The following is an 18,770-nucleotide window of genomic DNA, read 5'->3' on the forward strand; positions in this document are numbered from 1 at the left end:
AGAGTATAGCAACAAGTGTGAAAATTATGACTATATTAAGAGACAACTTGCCGCTGTAACTGAAGAACTTGACATTTTGAAAATTAAGTGTGGAAAAACAAATGTTAGTTTTAAAAATTATACTACGTCAAGTCAGACAGTCGAGTCCTTGTTTGAAACCCAATTAAAATTCAAAGATAATCAAAACAAAGGTCTAGGGTATGATAGTGTTCCTCCACCTTTCAATCATGACTACACACCCATCCCTATGACACAGGAATAAATTAACAGGGAGGCACATCTTAAATATGGAAAACCAGCTGGATTTGTGTCAGGAGGTATTCAGGTTGAAAATACTGATGTTTCTGTTACATGTGTAGGTAAAGTAGTAGAAGATGCGAACAAAGAGAACACTATTGAACAAACCAATGATTCCTTGAACTCGGAGTCTGTTGCTTTGAATTCTGTTACTCCTAACAAACCTGCTGTTGAGAAATACAGGCCTCCAATTCCAGCGCAACAGAGTGCCTATTGCAAGTGTGCATCTGGGATCAATAAGAGACAAGGCATGGCTACGCCACCAGGGGCAGGAAGAAACAACTTTACAGTGAAGAAAAAGACATGTTTTCACTGTGGAACACCTGGACACATTGCCAGACATTGTCCAAATCGCACATACGTTCCCTACTATGCACAAGGCTGGCAGAACGCGCCAAGAGGGAGATTTTTCAAAGGAAACCCCTCAAGGTCACGTTCAGACAATGCCAAATGGAATGACATGAAGGCCAATAATTCAACTCCCAGGGCCAAGCATCCAACTTCCAAGGCCAAGCATCTGAATCCCAAGGGCAAGAAGGAAATGTCAGCCAACAAGCCCAGTTCAAGAGATGCTCCTGTGAAGCCAAGACCGCTTAGGCCAAAGTCATCTCGGCAGTCGGCTTCAAGTTCGAAATCAAGTGTCGAGGTACCCATCGGATCGAACAAGAAATGGGTTAAACCCGAATATAGATGGGTACCAAAGGTGAAAACTCCCAAATCTTCTAATGACTATAATATTTCATCGTCTTCTGTTTGTGATAAGCAGGATATGTCATGGAGAGAGTACCCTGCAAGGATGAAAAAGGTCGACTCAGTTTCAAAATGGACTAGGTTCCAAAGACCAACTAATACCGCTCTATGTCAGAGCAGCTATGGAGGCATATCATCAGACTTCGGTTTGTTAGTAGTGGCTGTTCCTAGCACATGATAGGGGACATCTCTCAATTGTAAACATTCAAACCTTTGTTTGAGAGGATGTGTCCTTTTGCTGGAAATGAAGAAAGGAAGAGATCATAAATGGGGTTAGTGCTTAATAATATGAAGAATTTTCGGACCTGTTTTGAGATTACGTGTGCTGTTCTCAGACCTTCTGGATGCAAATTCAATCGGTGACTTACGGTTTGAATTTTCTTCTCCATACTCCTGAGTTTTTCTTAAGCTGATTCGCTTTAAAGACTAATTTTTGTTTTAGGATAGTTTAAATTTGCGCATTTACTTTCGTTTCTCTCCTATGCACAAATTTAGGGGGAGAAATAAAAACAAAACAAAAATTAGAAAATTTTAAAAAAAAATCCAAAAACATTAAAAAATAAAAAAATATGGTGTTAATGGAATGTGCTTGAGGGAGATGTTTTGGGAAATGAAATTAGCAAGTGATAACGGGCAATCTGAATCGGCGTAACGTACCTAAGTTGAATCGTCTACGCTCTGTGTTCGATGCGCTGGTAGGCACGAAAGATTTTAAAGGGACTTGACTAGGAAAAGTTGAACCTAATGAATTTAAGGACTTGACAAACTTTGACCTAGTTAGATCCGTTTAACCTGACTTCAGGACGCTCAGATAGGTTGAGCAGGGAGATATACATGGGAATCTATCGGTCACATTAAATAACCCGTATCTAGAACTGTGGATTCACTTTTCCTTGATGTGCGGATTCTGTCCTTAATTCCGATTGGATGGGGTGACTGGGGAATTCCGATAAACTAGGTCTGTAGAAGGTTATTTTCTTTCTTTCTATCTGTTAGTCATATGTTGCCTCCTCTGCATGATCGGGAGATCCGACCTGGACTGTAACATATGCAACTCTATCTCTCTGCATCTTCTATCTATGCAATTCTTTCTATCTGTTAGCCATATACTGTCTCCTCTGCGTGACTCACAATCCGACCTGGTACACAGTATATGCACGATTCTCTTCTCAATCCCTCTAAAAACCTCAGTTAGTCATATGTTTCATCCTTTGCGTGATTGGAAGAGATCCGACCTTGATGTACAACATATGCATTCTAAATCTATCTTCTCTCTTAATAATTGTCTGCTCACCCGGTGTAAAGAGTATTCTGGAAGTCCTTGATGGTTGGAGCATATCAGGAAGCGGGAAACACGTTCTAGTACAATTAAAATTGAACACATGCAGTTTGTTTGTAGATCCCGTTGCTCGATTTAGGTGGACAACAATATCCCTGGTTGTAGTCAGTTAAATGGTCATAAGAAAATTTTATTTAATAATTAGGGCCAATCATGATAATAAAGTTACAATTATATATATGCATGTATCATGTCATTGGTATATTGTCCAAAATTGTCACAAATTTTTCGTGTTTAAGTGGACCACAATACTGGTGATCGATCAGACCAAGATGTGAAGATAAGGGTACCGACAAGTGTAATAAGGTTGTCTAACAACTTTGATCCCAAATCACTCTTAAAGTTAGATATCATTTTATTTTTGTTAAGTTGGTTCATAGTGTTCTTCTAATTTAAATATTAGGGGAGAATTAAAAATTTTAAAAACCAAACAAAAATCAGAAAATTAAAAAAAAAAAAGCTTTATTTCTTGTTCAGAAAAATAAAAAAAAATCCAAAAATATTTTTGTTAATGTTTTAATTTGTTCTAAGTTTTCGTTTAGTTTAGTTTTGTCTTGAAAAGTGATTTCAGGTGAAGATGAAATTCATGGAGTTTGTGTCGAAGATTTCTGAGCCAAAGGCTTCGTCCGTGAGCATCGAAAAATTCTCATTCGAAGGAGCAAGAAATGAAGATTATTCTTTCAAATTCAATCTTTCAACCCCAGAAGAAAGGTGAAGCTAAAATTGAAGATTATGTGACAGATTGCATTGAAGCCTCCTCAATCAGTCTGCTGCTAACTTAAACCTGCTGAAGTGATCCAGAAGATTTGTTCTCTCTAATGTTCTCTCTAAAGATTCTCAAGCTGAAAGCGCTATCTTTCAAGAATCAGTACGTCAAGCCTCCTCACCCAATGTGCATTCAGAGTCACATCTTGAAGAAAAGTTCAAGTGCTCAAGATGAAGTCATTCATTGAAGATTCATCAAGTTCATCTTGAAGTTGTGAAGAATTTGAAGATAAATGCTGAAGCCAATCTCCCAATGAAGATTAACAAGAAGAGCCAGCTACTTTTTAAGGGGAGCTTGTTGGGTCAATTAAGAAAAGAAAGCTATAAACCAAAGGGGAGATTGTTGGGTCAAAATATGGTTTATGCTTTGCTTTTCTGGGCAATTATATTTTTATGTAATATTTTATGAGATTTCAGTCTAGTTTACGGTCAGGTGGGGTTTACGGTTGAGTTTACGGCCGTAAACAGGTTTACGACCGTAAACCCATTTACGGCCCATGTCCACCAAGCCCATGTTCCCCTTGTATAAATATAGGTGTTAGGGTGTGAGGAACTGATTGATGAACGAGAGAAGAGAGAAACTAGAGAGCATTTTGTGTGTGTGAATCTTTTGTATCTGGAACTTTAATTCTAATCAATTCATACAGAGATTCATATTATTCTTCTTCTCATTCTCTTCTATTTGATCTGACATCATCCGTTTGATTGGGATTCCGCACCATCAAACGGATCTGATTGATACACTGGCATTTTAGGGACTTAAATATTCCCAACTCAAAAGACATTGCTGACTCAGTCAATCCTACCTCTCGAGGTATCTAACTACTCTACTCAGCACATCACAAATAGCAGCAAATCCTAGGCTAAGGCATCACAAATCAGGCAACTCTAGTCCTAAAATAAGTAATACCTAGCCTATTTCTAGCATGCATAATATCTCATAACACAAAAGTAATGGTATTTTGGGAAATCACCGTTCGGGCTCTGGCTGATTGTACACACTGCTCCAACTCGTTTTCTCTTAAACTCTTTCTCATTTTAGAAAAATTTATCTCTTTTGAAAATCTTTCTCAAATCCTCAGTTTGAGTCCAAACACACCTGAAGGTGTATCCGAATCCCTCAAACCAAGGCTCTGATACCAACTTGTAATGATGTAAATTTTCAACCAAAATTTTCATTTTTAAAACGCAATAAACCACCTATCACATTTTCTTAAAACTCACAAGTAACAAATTATCAACACATTTTAAAAAATGTTTATCAATAATCCAGGATCCTCCAAATACATATCTCCAACTCGGATGTGTATACAATAAAGTTGACGCCTTCCCGCGATCCTGATAAGAACCTGAAACACATAACACACAACACAGTAAGAACGAAGCTTAGTGAGTTCTCCAATATACCACATACAACACATTAGCCACTCGAGGCTATAACACTGTAAGACCCTCCGGTCTATGTGTCTTAGTGGGACCCTCCAGTCCCACGACTTGTTGGACCCTCTGGTCCGGTCTGTTTGGGACTCTCTTGTCCCATAGCTCGTTGGACCCTCTGGTCCGGTCTGGTTGGGACCCTCTAGTCCCATAACTCGTTAGACCCTCCGGTCCGGTCTCAGTAACACATTGTATAGCATATATATCACACAGATAAATGCACGACTCAAGTAAGCACATAAGACCTTTTGGTCACACATAAATACCACTCTAGGTAAAGTATAGTGAGAAGACTCACCTCGCAAGCAGGTGAGCAATTAACCTCGTGCTCGAATCTCGAACTAGCCTCCGCCTAACACAACGGATGAATATCTCTAATTAATAGTCTTTTCACGACTCAAATAACCAAAGGCTATGCTTTTTCTCTTTAACTCTTTGATGTGGATAAAAGGCGATTTTACCCCTCCATGGTCTCTATTACTCATGTTCACCAAAACCCCAAAGTCAATAGAAGTCAAACTCGAGTCAACAGTCAATGTTTAACCCTACTCTTCGAGTGCACTCTTGCGACTCGTCGAGTCCCATCGTATCCTCAGAAGTCTCAAAAAGTCCAGCTCAACTCGTCGAGTTGACCCCCAACTCGCCGAGTTATCGCACAATCAACCCATCAAGACAAACCCTCACCGACTGGTCGAGTCAGGCCATGGACTCGACGAGTCCCTTCGATCAGATTCCCCATTCAGACGATTTAAGGCAGATCCATTCAGACGATTTAATTCCGCACATGCCATCATAATCAACACCTCAACAATTGGTATCAGAGCGGGTGTTCTTGATTTTCATCAAGAATTGATCCTTGATGGCTATTTTGATTTGGTGATTCTTATTATTCATTGATCTTCGTGTTTAGAGAGTGTTTTCTGTTCTAGAAGTCGAATTTTTCTTTGATTTGATCCATAATTCGACTTTCTCTCTCTAGAATACTTGTTTGTATCACTTTATCTCTCTAGAAAACCCATTCAAAATCACTTTCTCTCTCTAGAATTCTTCAAGTTTTTGTAATCATGGTGGGTTTGCCATATGATTCTTGGATTGTGATCATTAAAGATGTGAAATACAAAGTCAATGAAGATCAATTTTATGGGTTGTTAAGCAAATTGATTTCATGGGGTAATTTGGTTTCTTATGGAGGTTTGAAGGATGATCATGGAAGCTTGGTATTTCTACCACTTTGTAAGATTGCATGGTTGAATAAAATTGCCTTGTCCATATTAGTTCGTAGTAGAAATCAAAAAGAAGGAGAAGAAAGAGATTTGTTCAATAAGAAATACATTTCTCTAATTGAAAACCCGGATGATCTTCGTGCACTTAAGTTTGTTGAAGGTCTTGACAATGAAGTTCAATGTGATGTTCTTGATGTTCAAGAAAAAGGAGTTCAAGTTGATTTTCATGATGAAAAAGTTTTTTGCTCGATTGGAGTTCAAACCGATGATATTTTGTGTTCTTGTGATTCGTTTGAAGGAATGATTCCTTATCGGAAGCCGGTGATTCAAGAAATTCACAAATATCAAACTCCAAAAGATTTGATTCAAACTCAAAATGTTAATGTTGTTGAAAGTGGGTTTGTTCATGAAGTCAAGTCTTCAAGATGCAAAAAGATGAGAAAGAAAAAGAAGAAGAAGATGAATCGGAAGAATATGCGGGTTTACTCACAAAAATCGTCATATGCTGTGAAGCCAAAATCCGAGAAGCAAATTTTGGTTCCAAAGCAACAATCTCCAAAGGTTGCATTGAATTTGAAGTCAAAACCCAAAAGTGTTGGTGGTTCTTTTGAAGATGTTCTTGGATCGTTGAAGAACACAAAGAACACGAAGAACGAGTTGTACATCTCGCTTGGTGGGTGGTACAATGTTCGATTTGGAGATTTTCTCATTCTGACAAAAGAACCAAGATCTTCCAAATTTGATTCGTTCGTTGAAAACGGATCTCGATTCGTCAAAAAGGTATCTCAAATTCTCAAATGGATTCCAAAACGTCCATGAATTCGATTCGTGTTTCGCGTTCTTCGTTTTTGATCGATTTGTCTCATTGGATCGAAATTCGTTTTAACCCCTTTGTTTGATCCAATTATTTTTTTTAGATCAAATCACAAAATAAAAGTCATTTTCTAAAAATTGTTCACTGTTCATTAATCCAAATGTTTGAGCCCAAAATAATAATCCATTATTGTTCATTTGTGTATGTTCGAACCCAAAGCTACCAAATCAATATGTATTGTTCAACAATTCATATTTTGGTCCATTCATGTGAGTGGCAACTGTTCATTGAGCCCAATACAACAAATTCAGACACTATTCATGTATCCATCTGGAGACCAAATACTCTTGATTCTTGATGCCGATTTTAATCAATAATAGTCAATCGAGTATCCAAAAAAAAAGTCAAAATTAGACTTTCAAATTGTCGATTCAGGGAATTGAAAGTCGTATAGTCAATATTGAAGTTTTGAAATTGAGATTATTGATGTCGTCGATTGGTTTGAAGGTTAAACAGCCTTTGCTATGAAATAAATTGAAATCGGATTATCAAATGTCGATTGTATGAAGTCGACAGTCGATTTGAGTTTTCGACAGTAAAGGAATTTCAAATCGAATGAAGATTTTGGAAGTTTTATCTATAGGATCGAAGGTTATTTGACTGAGGAATGGTTGGTTGTGATGTTGATTTCGAAAGATTGGTGTCTATGTTCGTTAGTTTGGAAATCAATGATAGAGTTTGATTTTGGATTTGAAGGTTTGATGTCGGATTGAGTATGTTTCAATGGTTAATTGAAAATGAACTGAAGAACAGATGAAGATGGGATGAAGAATGGGATGACTTCAGTTGTTATTCGATGCTTGATAACGGGATGATTTGCTTGAATTCGCTAACGAGTAGCTAGAAATCGATGTTTGTTTATATATTGGAATTCGCTTTTGAAGTCGTCGACTGTTTTGGATGAAAATCAATCGTATTTGGTGCCGATTTTGAGAAATTGATGATTTGGTGTTTGTCTATTTCGAAAGTTTGGGTTATGGATTGATTTTGAGGAAATGATCTCTTGATTTGTGTTGTTGACTGAAAAACGAAGATTTGGGAATCGATTTTCAGTGATGTTGATTCACGAAGACTGGGAAGTTTTGGATTAAAATTCGAAGGGTATATGGATGAATTGAAAAACGAAGATTTTGGAGTCCAGATTCGAAGGGTACAAAGTTGTTTTGGATTTGAACGAAGGGTTACTAGGTTTTTTTCGAAGGGGAGAAAGAAAGAGTCTTCGTACGAAGGGTTGAGAAAAAAAAAGTCTTCGTAAGTTACTGGTTCAAGTCAGAAAAAGTCTTAGTACGTGTTCAAGTCTTCGTTTCCGTGAAATTGGGGAAGAAACAAAAATGTTTCAAAATTGGACCCTGCAATTTCGAAAACATGGCAAAATTGGTCCATATTCGAATTTGGAGCAAAACTTGATGAGAATACAGAATTTTCGAAGTGAGTCCCTACAGTTTCGAGAAGTTGGCAGAAAATACCCAACTTCGAATTTGCAGTAAAAAGCTGAGAAATTGAAGAATTTTACAGTTCTGATCCTTGTAGTTTGTGCGAATTTATATTTTCTACCCAGTTTCGCAAATGGGGGAGAATTTCGCATATTTGACTGTTTTTGGCGCAAAAGGTCCCTACAAGTTTCAGAAAGTGACAATTTCTACCCAGTTTTTGAAAAATCTTGCAACTTTCACCCAAAAAGTCAAAATTTTTCGTAAATTGAAAATTTTTATGGCTTTTTCGTGATTGTTTTTCCGTGCAAGATTTTTGGTGATTCATTTTTGGTACACATCAAGGGGGAGTATTATGAAGACTATTCCTCGGGCGCTTCTCATCCTTAGTGGCTTTTATAATCATTTTTTGATTATAAAAAAGGGGAGAATGATGGGTATTCGAAGCTTCTCGGGTTTATCGAATATTCATTTGCGGATTTGAAGACCGGTGTTACTTCGAGGGGGAGTTTGGTCTTGATCGCGCTAGCTCGTTGGAGATTGAAGCCGGACATCCAATCCTAACTTTGAGGGGGAGAATGTTAGGGGTGCAAAGTCATGCTTGGATGTAGTGTTTTAGGTTTTCCGCTTTGTATGTGTAAGTGGGTTGAGTCTTTCCTATAAATAGGAAGTGAGTGACTCCCATTATAAAAGAGTCCATTTTGGAGTGTTAGACTAGAGAGAGAAATTTTATACAAACCCATTTGTATAATCTTTCTAGATCTAATAAGAGCTTAAAAAAGATTTATTTACTCCTTGTGTTCTTGAATTTGTATGATGAATCACTAGATCTTTCCTAATTCCGCACATGCCATCATAATCAACACCTCAACAATCTACCATCCTAAGGGTCGGTTGTCACGTAAAGCTGCAAGCTTTACGTTTAAACATGACATTTAAGACTCATAATGCCAAAACATGCTCCCACAAGGGCTAGATGCACAAAAGCTATACTCTAGCCCAATAAAGCTTGGATCCTTGGTCTCTCAAGTCCTTCTACAGTCCAGATATGAGGTTTCAACCTCATGATATGCTTAAATAACTCATTGCCAAGAATGGATAGGAGAAAACCCTCAAAATCTCCCTAAAGTAAGATCTCAGAAAAGGAAAGGTCAAGATAGGAGGTTTTTACATTTCCACTGAAGCTAACCACTAGAGAACTCTGGATCTACAGCCCCTCCTTGATCAAACACACCAAGCTTTCCAAATCTCCTTCAAAGGATGTATAAAACCACTCAAATTAGCTCCTCACTCACTCTCTAGCTCTAATGGTGATTAGGGTTTGCTCTCAGGGGTGTAGGATAACTGGTGAGCCGCAAATGGGGATATAAGTTCCCTTAAATAGTCCCCAGACCTGGGGATTTAGGGTTTCCCACTCAGCGTCTACTCGGCGAGTAGACTCTTGGACTCGTCGACTAGACTACTAATCCCACATGGCCATCCGCGACTCTGCTCGACGAGTTAGACTCACAACTCGTCGAGTCGCCCTAATAACTCTCAAAACAAACACATAATTAATATACTTGGAATTTCGGATGTTACGTATGCATATGAACCAGTATATACATATACATAAAAATAAATATATACATTAGGTAATTATATACATATGATTATGCTTATATATATGAATAAAAATAAATATATGACATACATATTCATATAAGAATAACTATATGCATATGAATATGCATAATATGATATATGTTTAAGAATAAGTATATGTCTATTCATAAGTATATGCATATGTATATGAATAATTATATGTATATGCATATACATAAAAATAAGTACTTGCATATGCATATGAATAAGTATATGTACAAAAATAAGTATATACATATAAGGAATTAAATACATATGATTATGCTTATGTATATACATATGCATATGCATAAGAAGAAATATATGACATGCATATTCATAATAAGTATATGCCTAAGAATAAATACATGCACATGCATATGGATAAGTATATACATAAGAATAAGTATACGCATAAGAAATCAAATACGTATGATTATGCTTATGTATATGCATAGGAATAAGTATATGACATTTACATATTCATATGCATATGAATAAATATGTACATGCATATTCATAAGTATATGTATATGCATAAGAATAAGTATATGCATATGCATATGAATAAGCATAGACAGATGCATAATAATAAATATATGCATATGCATAAGAATAAATATATACACAAGGCAAATAAATACATATGATTATGCTTATGTAAATGCATATGCGTATGCATATAAGAATAAGTATATGACAAATACATTTTTATAGGCGTATGAATAAGCATATTTAAATGCATATGATATAAATATAAAAACACCTATTTTTTTGGTTTACACAAACATTATCATATATACCTCTATAAAGAAATAATATGTATAATATGTTTTTTATACATGTTTTACACAAATGTTATCATATATACCACTGATTTATATGACACAATATTGTATAAACCACTTATTTATACATGTTTTACACAAATGTTATCATATATACCACTTATTTGTATGGCATAATATTGTATAAACCACTTATTTATAAATGTTTTACACAAATGTTATCATATATACCTCCATAAATACATAATATGCTTTTTTATAAATACAATTTTTATATGCATAAATACGTTTTTTATATGTATCAAATGACCTTATAAACGTATAGAAATGTCTTTAAAATGTTTAAAATCGTCATTATAAATGTAGAATCATATAATAAAACGATTCTATACAGGTATAAAAACATATATATATATATATATATATATATATATATATATATATATACACACACACACATTTGAGAATATATGTATACATTTAAAAATGAATTTTATACATTAAAAACGAACCAAAGTAAGCAAGCACCAATATAAATATGCATAAATGCATGTCATGTACATAGAAAATGCATACTAATACTTAGTCATATGTACAAATACATATAATTTTATCTTTTATACAATATAAACCATATAAATAGGTATTTTTATATTTATATGTACACAATATGTTCTTATTGGAAATAAATATATATTTATACCTACTAGAATTGATAATTTATATTGGGATCCTTAAACTATTTATAAACAATGGGACTGGTCATTGAAGGTTAGGTTAAACACCAAAGAAGCTTTATTTCACAAATAAATGTTTGTGTAGCTGTTGTTTAAGATATATGGAACTCCACAATCTCTTTTTATTTATTTATTTTTCTAAATTAATTCCGAGAGTGTTAATACACATTGAAATTGATGATGGAATCTCAGGATTGAGAACCTTATAGTTTCCATTATGTATTTGAATTGAGATTCATGATTCCGAAGTAGTGAAATACTTGTTTTGGTTATTATAGACATAAAAGTCATGTAATTGAATGTAAGAGATTTGAAATTAATAGAAAATGTTAGATGTTCCATACCATTAAAGGGTATCAAATGGAAATTAAAGAAATGAATAACAATGTACTTAACAGTCCTTGATTTGTAACAAAATACCGCCTATGTAAGACTTTTGAAAGTAATAGCATCCTATTTCTGTTTAACCAATAATAACAACATATTTTCAGTTTTATTCCGTAGTAAACTGCCTTATAGTTTTTAGGATAAGATTTTTTAATCCTTTTGTGAAATACGCTTTTGTAAACACAAATAGGGCATGTCTACCCAAATTAATATCATCAAGTTATATATTAATTAAGATAAGAAATATATAGGTAACCTGAAAAACTCAATTGGATTTTTTTATGACAAATAGGAATATTACGATATACTTAGTTGAAACTCAGTGTAGTAACACTACTAGAAACTTGAGTTTCAGCTACGGATTTTGCTACGGAGTTATTCTCTAGCAAAATTTAGACTTATAGCTAGGGAAATACAACAGATCTACCATGTTTTTGATAAATATTTTACTTATTTACATATGGAATATTAGTGAGGATTTACCGAGGGATCAGCTACGGATCTCGCAAGGATTTAACGATGCACCACTATTCCTTGCTAATCACTCGAAAAATGAAGGTGCTTAGCTAGGGTTCAACGAGGGATAAAAAAATTGTACCATCTGGTACCCGTTTAGCGAGAGAACGATGACAGAAAAAAAAATTTAGGATACACACATTTTGTTTTTTCTATCGCCAATCGCTCGCGCTGAAACTGGCACAACCCAGTTCCATCTTCACGAAGGTGGTGTAACTTTCCTTCCCTCCAGCTTTATCACTCTTGACTCTGGAGTAAGTTCCCTTCATCTCTGTTCCGGTTCTGCTTTATCTCACCATCTCTGTTCGAACAGATGACGACACTACTCACCCGATTCCGACAACCTCCACATCTTTAAATCTGAAAGTATTCTTAATTTACCTTCGTTAGGGTTTAATTTACCTTCCGGTTCAGGTAAATCTCATCCCTCTTAGGTTAGTTTTAGTTCAATTTCACAATATACTTCGTTAGAGTTTAATTTACCTTGAAACTTTCTGGTTATTGTGTTAGGGATACCATCGATTGCATCTATATAAGAATAGACACTTAGAATTAGAACTTGAGTTAGGGCTTGATTCATCTAGTTTCTCAATTTTCATGCAATTCCGAAGAGCTACAGCAGCTTCATTCTCCCCAGATTTAATCATCACAACACCAGGACAATCCAACAATTTGATATTCTTGTCTACTTGAACTTCTTGCATTGTTCTTGTTAGACCTGGTGTAGCCCCAACATTGGCAACATGACATCTTTTCAAGCTATTAATTAGACTGCTCTTGCATACATTAGGCACGCCAACTACACCCACAGTAATCGACTTTTTAATCTGCATCAAATTTGGCGTACGCCATCAGTAAAAAAACTTATAAGTTAACACCACATGAAAAAACAAGATAAAAAGGTTGAAATGTCTACATCATGGCTTCTTGAGTAATTCTTGACTTTTTAATCGACTTTATAAGAGTTTCTGCTCCTAGACAATCACTTGTTTGTAAAAGATTAGTCGTCTTTTTTGCAGCCTTTGAGGATTTCCATCCCAGATTAGATTATGCTTATTTGTTAATTTCTAGACTTTATAAGAGTTTCTTACATTATCTGCTCTTGTTTGTAGGATGCAGACCTTATTATGCTCGCTTTGGCTACACATGAACTCCATTTTTCCATTTTGCGAGAGGTTCTTGTTTAACTTCTTGTAAAATTGTGCTTATTTGTTAATTTCTAGCGCAGTACTTTCTGACAATCAATTCTAATAATTCTAAGTTCTTGTATTGTCAAAATGTTCTTGCAGAAGATAAGTCAAAAACAAGTCACTCATCTGTGTTGTTTCTAGCTGTAAATTTCGAAACCAATGTGATGAAATGTAGAGGATGGTTCAAACAGGCAGTTGACTATATATTAACATTTTACTTTCTTTTAATTCCTTGTTAATACAGGCTAATCCGTTTTTCCTGTGCTTCTGCTAGTTTGACCTGAACCGTGATAAAGTTGATATAAGTCAACAGATGAACAGCCTTGATATTACAGCTGCTGGAAAGCCAAAGTGGTTTGTGAGGAAGCCGCATCAGGTAATTAAGGAGTCAAATGTGCATGATGGATTAAACATGAGCTAGGAATTGGTATCTATGTTGTATGTAGTTCTAATGTTAGTTTTATTGTGTCTTTTTACTGCAGTTTCTTCATGTTTGGATACTGAGAGAATATCTTAACCTTGATTTGAGATCCACAAATGTGCCTGAAACATTTGAATATGATATTGAACGACTGATTGACGATTTCATATTCATATGCTTTTTCGGTGGAAATGATTTTCTTCCGCATATGCCAACCTTGGAAATTCATGAGGTTTGAATGCTTTTTCCTTTTAGTTCGGTTTCAAGAAATTTTGTGATGATGAAAAAGTACAAAGATGAAAATTTTCTAAGGGTTTACCAAAAAAGTGTATTGAAATGTTCATGAAACAACTAAATCATTGTGGCTTTTGTGGTCGAAAATCCCAATTCTAAATTTTATCATTCTTGATCAGGGTGGTATTAATTTATTGATTCATGTGTACAAGCAAGAGTTCAAGAACCTTGGAGGGTATCTTGTGAATATGGAAAAGGTAATTAGTGGTGGAATTAATGTAAATAAAAACTTTAGTTTCTCATCCATGACCCTAGAAGAGTCTATTTTTGATCTATAAGACTCATTCTTGACGATGTATATAGCATTAGTTTCTATGGTTTTGAATTGTTGAAAAATGGAAACAGGTGTATGATAAGAAAGGAGGGTACATCAAACTAAAAAGGGTTGAAAAGTTCATCCTTGCAGTGGGCGCATACGAAGATCAGATTTTCAAGAAGAGATCAGCAATCCGTGAAAAAAGCAAACTTCGACGATTTCTTTATTTTTAATTTCCTTACAAATTCATAAATATACTTTTGCAATTAATCTTTTGTCTAGAGTGGTAATAGAGAAGAGGAGTTGTTTCCTGTGATAAGTACTCATAATCAGAAGGGTTCGTCTGTTGGTTCTGATGTTTGTTCACCATACACCGAAAAATTACCTGATCATGATGTGCAAGTATGATGTATTGTTGATCCCTACTTTCTTTCTCTATCATTTTTGTATCTTTCCAAATAATATTTGAGCTATATGACATGTCTTTTTCTTGTTTGCTCAGATGGCCGAGAATACAAAAGCTGCTCAGATGATCGAGAAGACAAAAGCATTGAATGAACAATTAAAATCTTACTATCGTGAGATATCGGATGTTTTCAGAAACGGTCTTCTTTCAGACATGGTATGCACCGTTGTTGTGAGCTTTCCTTCTTTTCAGGCTGTAGATTACCACAACTAAGCAGCGGTTAAACTAAATTTTGTCAGGTGAAACTGGGTACTCCTGGGTGGAGAAAACGGTATTACAAATACAAGTTTTCTGCTGAAACGGAAGTGGATATGGAAAATACGAGGAAAGAAGTGGTATGTATATATATATATATGCCACATCAACTATTTTATTTTACTAAGTGCATTTATTATCAAAGATTGGATCTGCTTTATTTCATACGTGTTCTTTTCATTCCTTGTAGGTCGAAAAATACACTGAAGGCTTGTGTTGGGTTTTGCTATATTACTTCTCCGGGGTTGCGTATGGACATGGTTTTACCCATTCCATTATGGGCCATTTGCATCAGATTTTAAAGGTCTTTCAAGTACTAAAGTTATGTTTCAGATAGGATCACCTTTTAAACCATTCGATCATCTTATGTCTGTTCTCCCTCGTACTAGGTATGCTCTTAAATTTCCTTTTAGAAACATGGTTATGTTGGTTGATTGGTTTTTGTTCATGGTATTATCTAATATATATACGTGCTCATGTAGTGCCCACACACTTCCACCTCCATATCAATCACTCATGACAAGTGATGATTCGAATATTCTTGATTTCTATCCTGATGGTATGTCCTGATCTATGTTGTCTGAAAGATAAAGATGGGTACCTAAATTTGAACTTTAAGGTGTCCTTGAGCCCTTGATGTGTGAAATTTGTATTTGATTTTGGGGATGGGTTTTTGACATGTAAATCACTTAATAGTAATGATAATTTTATATTAGAAATTTCATCACTTATGTCTTCCAATTAATATGTGTATTACCCACAGTTTCAAGCCATTGCAATTCCAGTATCAAATCTGAATTCCCCAAGTTAAATGGGTAGAAATTCTTCTAACAATTTAAGACCTTGCATACTTAATACACACCGAGTTCCTTTCCTTTAAACAGCGAATGCTCAAGTTTCCTGCCTTAAATCAACAAAGAATCGATTGGGCTCACGATTGTAAGTGTTTTTGCTTCCAAACTTCTATTACTTCCAAAATTTTCCTAATCTTTTAAAAAGCTTTTGCTGATCTTTATGAGTTTTGGACATTTACAGCCTCTTTTTCTTAGTGAAAGTGGTGTAGATCAGCTGGTACGCTCTGCTCTGTTATGTTTTTTTTAATATCTTTTGCTGATCATATAAGAATAGACACTGTTTTTGTATATCTTTTGGTGAATAGACATTGTTTTTATGCTAGTTGAATTTAACAGGTTAATTGAGAATTAGATGATACTTTGAAGACTTGACAGGATATGATTTAGCAGTTGTTGTGTCAAAAGAATTCGCCACTGCTTTTCCTGATCGCACTTTCATTTCTCCTATAGTTGACCTTCTTACTAAAAATGGGCAAAATGGTAATTTACTAATTTTCATTTTCGTGTTGTCTTTCATTCATGTGTTTAAATGACATGGCTTTTTCAGGTAAAAACAATGGAAAATGGTATTATGTGTATGAAAAAGGTAGCAAACCAAAACCTGATAATATGGTGTTACTAGTTATAGAAGAGTCAAGAAGGGTAGCCAATCTTATGTGTAACGACCCAAAAATACTACCCAAAAATTTCTTTTAATAAAACATTGCTTTAAACAAAGTCATCATTTCAAAACATAATTTGAGTATAAGTTTTCAAAACACATATTCATTATCAGAGTAAACATTCCCAGGCTGACTAATCTATGGTGTGTGCCATGCGATCACCCCGAGCTCCTCCCTCCGCTACCGGAAGTATCTGAAAACAAAACTGAAAACCGTAAGCACGAAGCTTAGTGAGTTCCCCACCTTACCACATACCATGCATAACCACCACTACTAGAAAAACAGCCTTTTACGACGCTCATTGCGCGTCGTAAAAGGCTCAGACGACGCGCAAATGCGCGTCAAGGAAGGCCCTGTCATAAAGAGAGACGACGCGCATTTACGACGCTCATTTACGATGCGCAATTACGACGCGCGTTTACGACACGCAACGTGTATCAAGAAAGGCCCTGTCATAAAGAAAGACGACACGCATTCGCGTGTCGTAACCTTACGACGCACGTGTTAATGACACACAATGCGTATCAAGAAAGCCCCTGTCAAGAAAAGCCATGTCATAAATGAAGATGACACACATTTTTGTGTATCGTAAGCTTAAATGTTTAAAAAAAATAAATTTATATATTTATTAATTTGTAAATTAAATTTGCATTTAATTTCTAATAATAGAAATAAAATATCATATACAAAAAATACAATCCATTGCATAATATAAATTAAAATTTCATACTCAAAAAATAAAATAAATTGCACAAATTATAATGTCATACAAAGAATCATTCAAATGTTAAACAAAAATAATACATTGCTAACATGGGTTATACATTCCTATAAAACTAACAAATAATCATACAACTCTGTTTCTTACTAGAAAGGAATGCCAAACATGATTACAAGTCTCTCTTAATCTTGATTACTCACCTGCTTAAGTAGAATGCTGTTGTTGAGAAGGCTACCTAGCAATAGAGAAAAACACAACACTTCTCCCACAATCACCACATCATTTACAGAAAAAGGGTTGTCAATTACTTTCATTAAGACTTTCATTCGATCACAAAAATATTAAATAAAAGGGTGAAAAAAATAACTTACTTTTGATAAGTTGATCTCCCTTAAAGCAAACACAGCTAAAGCATTGAACAAGACCCTAGGGCCTTCTTCTAATGTAAACACAATGCTCGTCTGCAGAATTGAGGCGATAAAATAAAATTTGAATATTGTTTGGGTAGTTTATATATGATTTGATAATTTGATTTAAAATACAATAAAATAAATTATCTTTTTTTTACCTTATGGGGCTTGTCAATTCCTGGGATTAGAAAACGAGTTATGTTATCTAAATCATCCTGAACATTCAATATAACAATTGTAAGACAAAAGGAGAAATGTATATTTGAAAATACATGAGATGTGATTTTTTTAATGTTATCAATCCATAAATTAAGCGCAAAAAATAGTTACCTATCTTTTTTAAAAACTTTTATGGGGGTATAATGACCGAAATGCCCTTGTATTTATATACATGTTTACAAATATAACTTTAATAACTAGGTGACACCTGGATTGTTTGTGCTAGAATATCAAGCCCAATTTCAGCATGCGCAGCCCAAGAACTTGCAACTGCTCCAGTGTCTCGTATGGATTCCGAGGCTAAAATCTATTAAAAAAAAACTCTTAACAAATTTTAAACAAAGAAAAAAACACAATATTAAAAGTTTAAACGCAAGAATTAGCAATTAGTTTCATTTACCTATCCATAGTTTCAGTTTATAGTAATCAAAATATAATAATAAAGAAAAAAGTTGAGAAGAACTTACAGCTTCTACCATCAAACAATGAGTCAGCACTAGCTTCAATTACTTGATATGTTCCAGCAATATGAAGAACCTCAAGCACAATATAGTTTCAAGTACACACCCTTTGATTTTCTGGATATGTGCCTGTTCTTCATCCCACCAGGATTTCCAACTATTGTCTCCTTTCACTCCAACTCCACCTTTATACATAAGCCAATTAGTCCAATGATCAAAACCTTCCATAGCTCTGTTCACATCACATCCCAATCATCAAAATCTTATAAGATAGATTCATGAATTTGGAAAAAGAAAATAAAATAATTGGAAGCATACTTCTGCCATTCGAAGCCAGATGGGTTGAAGATATACAGTACAACCAACCATTTTCCTACTTATTATCAAGTCCCAAA

General features: G+C 34.9%; 1 protein-coding gene across 6 annotated transcripts in view; it reads left to right on the forward strand.

Moving 5' to 3' along the window:
- LOC145063499 (5'-3' exoribonuclease 3-like) overlaps nucleotides 1-16,788 on the forward strand; it is a 49,578-nt gene extending 32,790 nt beyond the window's left edge. The window contains exons 1-15 of one of the 6 annotated variants that reach the window (XM_079011091.1): nucleotides 12,285-12,420; nucleotides 13,279-13,341; nucleotides 13,456-13,550; nucleotides 13,631-13,732; nucleotides 13,839-14,009; nucleotides 14,191-14,268; nucleotides 14,610-14,729; nucleotides 14,830-14,949; nucleotides 15,033-15,128; nucleotides 15,239-15,437; nucleotides 15,531-15,607; nucleotides 15,933-15,987; nucleotides 16,084-16,119; nucleotides 16,226-16,382; nucleotides 16,450-16,786. In XM_079011091.1, the coding sequence (XP_078867217.1) occupies nucleotides 13,521-13,550; nucleotides 13,631-13,732; nucleotides 13,839-14,009; nucleotides 14,191-14,268; nucleotides 14,610-14,729; nucleotides 14,830-14,949; nucleotides 15,033-15,128; nucleotides 15,239-15,385 (864 nt within the window). In that variant the 5' untranslated portion in view covers nucleotides 12,285-12,420; nucleotides 13,279-13,341; nucleotides 13,456-13,520 and the 3' untranslated portion in view covers nucleotides 15,386-15,437; nucleotides 15,531-15,607; nucleotides 15,933-15,987; ... (1 more) ...; nucleotides 16,226-16,382; nucleotides 16,450-16,786. Of the gene's footprint in view, nucleotides 1-12,284; nucleotides 12,581-13,278; nucleotides 13,342-13,455; nucleotides 13,551-13,630; nucleotides 13,733-13,838; nucleotides 14,010-14,190; nucleotides 14,269-14,609; nucleotides 14,730-14,829; nucleotides 14,950-15,032; nucleotides 15,129-15,238; nucleotides 15,438-15,530; nucleotides 15,608-15,932; nucleotides 15,988-16,083; nucleotides 16,120-16,225 lie in introns of those variants that run through there. The other 5 variants (XM_079011090.1, XM_079011092.1, XM_079011095.1 and 2 more) reach the window with 5 other exon arrangements.
- The last annotated feature ends 1,982 nt before the right edge of the window (nucleotides 16,789-18,770 follow it).

This window comes from Lactuca serriola, chromosome 7, assembly GCF_051521515.1.
Source record: "Lactuca serriola cultivar US96UC23 chromosome 7, Lser_US96UC23_V15, whole genome shotgun sequence".
Taxonomy (NCBI): Eukaryota; Viridiplantae; Streptophyta; class Magnoliopsida; order Asterales; family Asteraceae; genus Lactuca; species Lactuca serriola.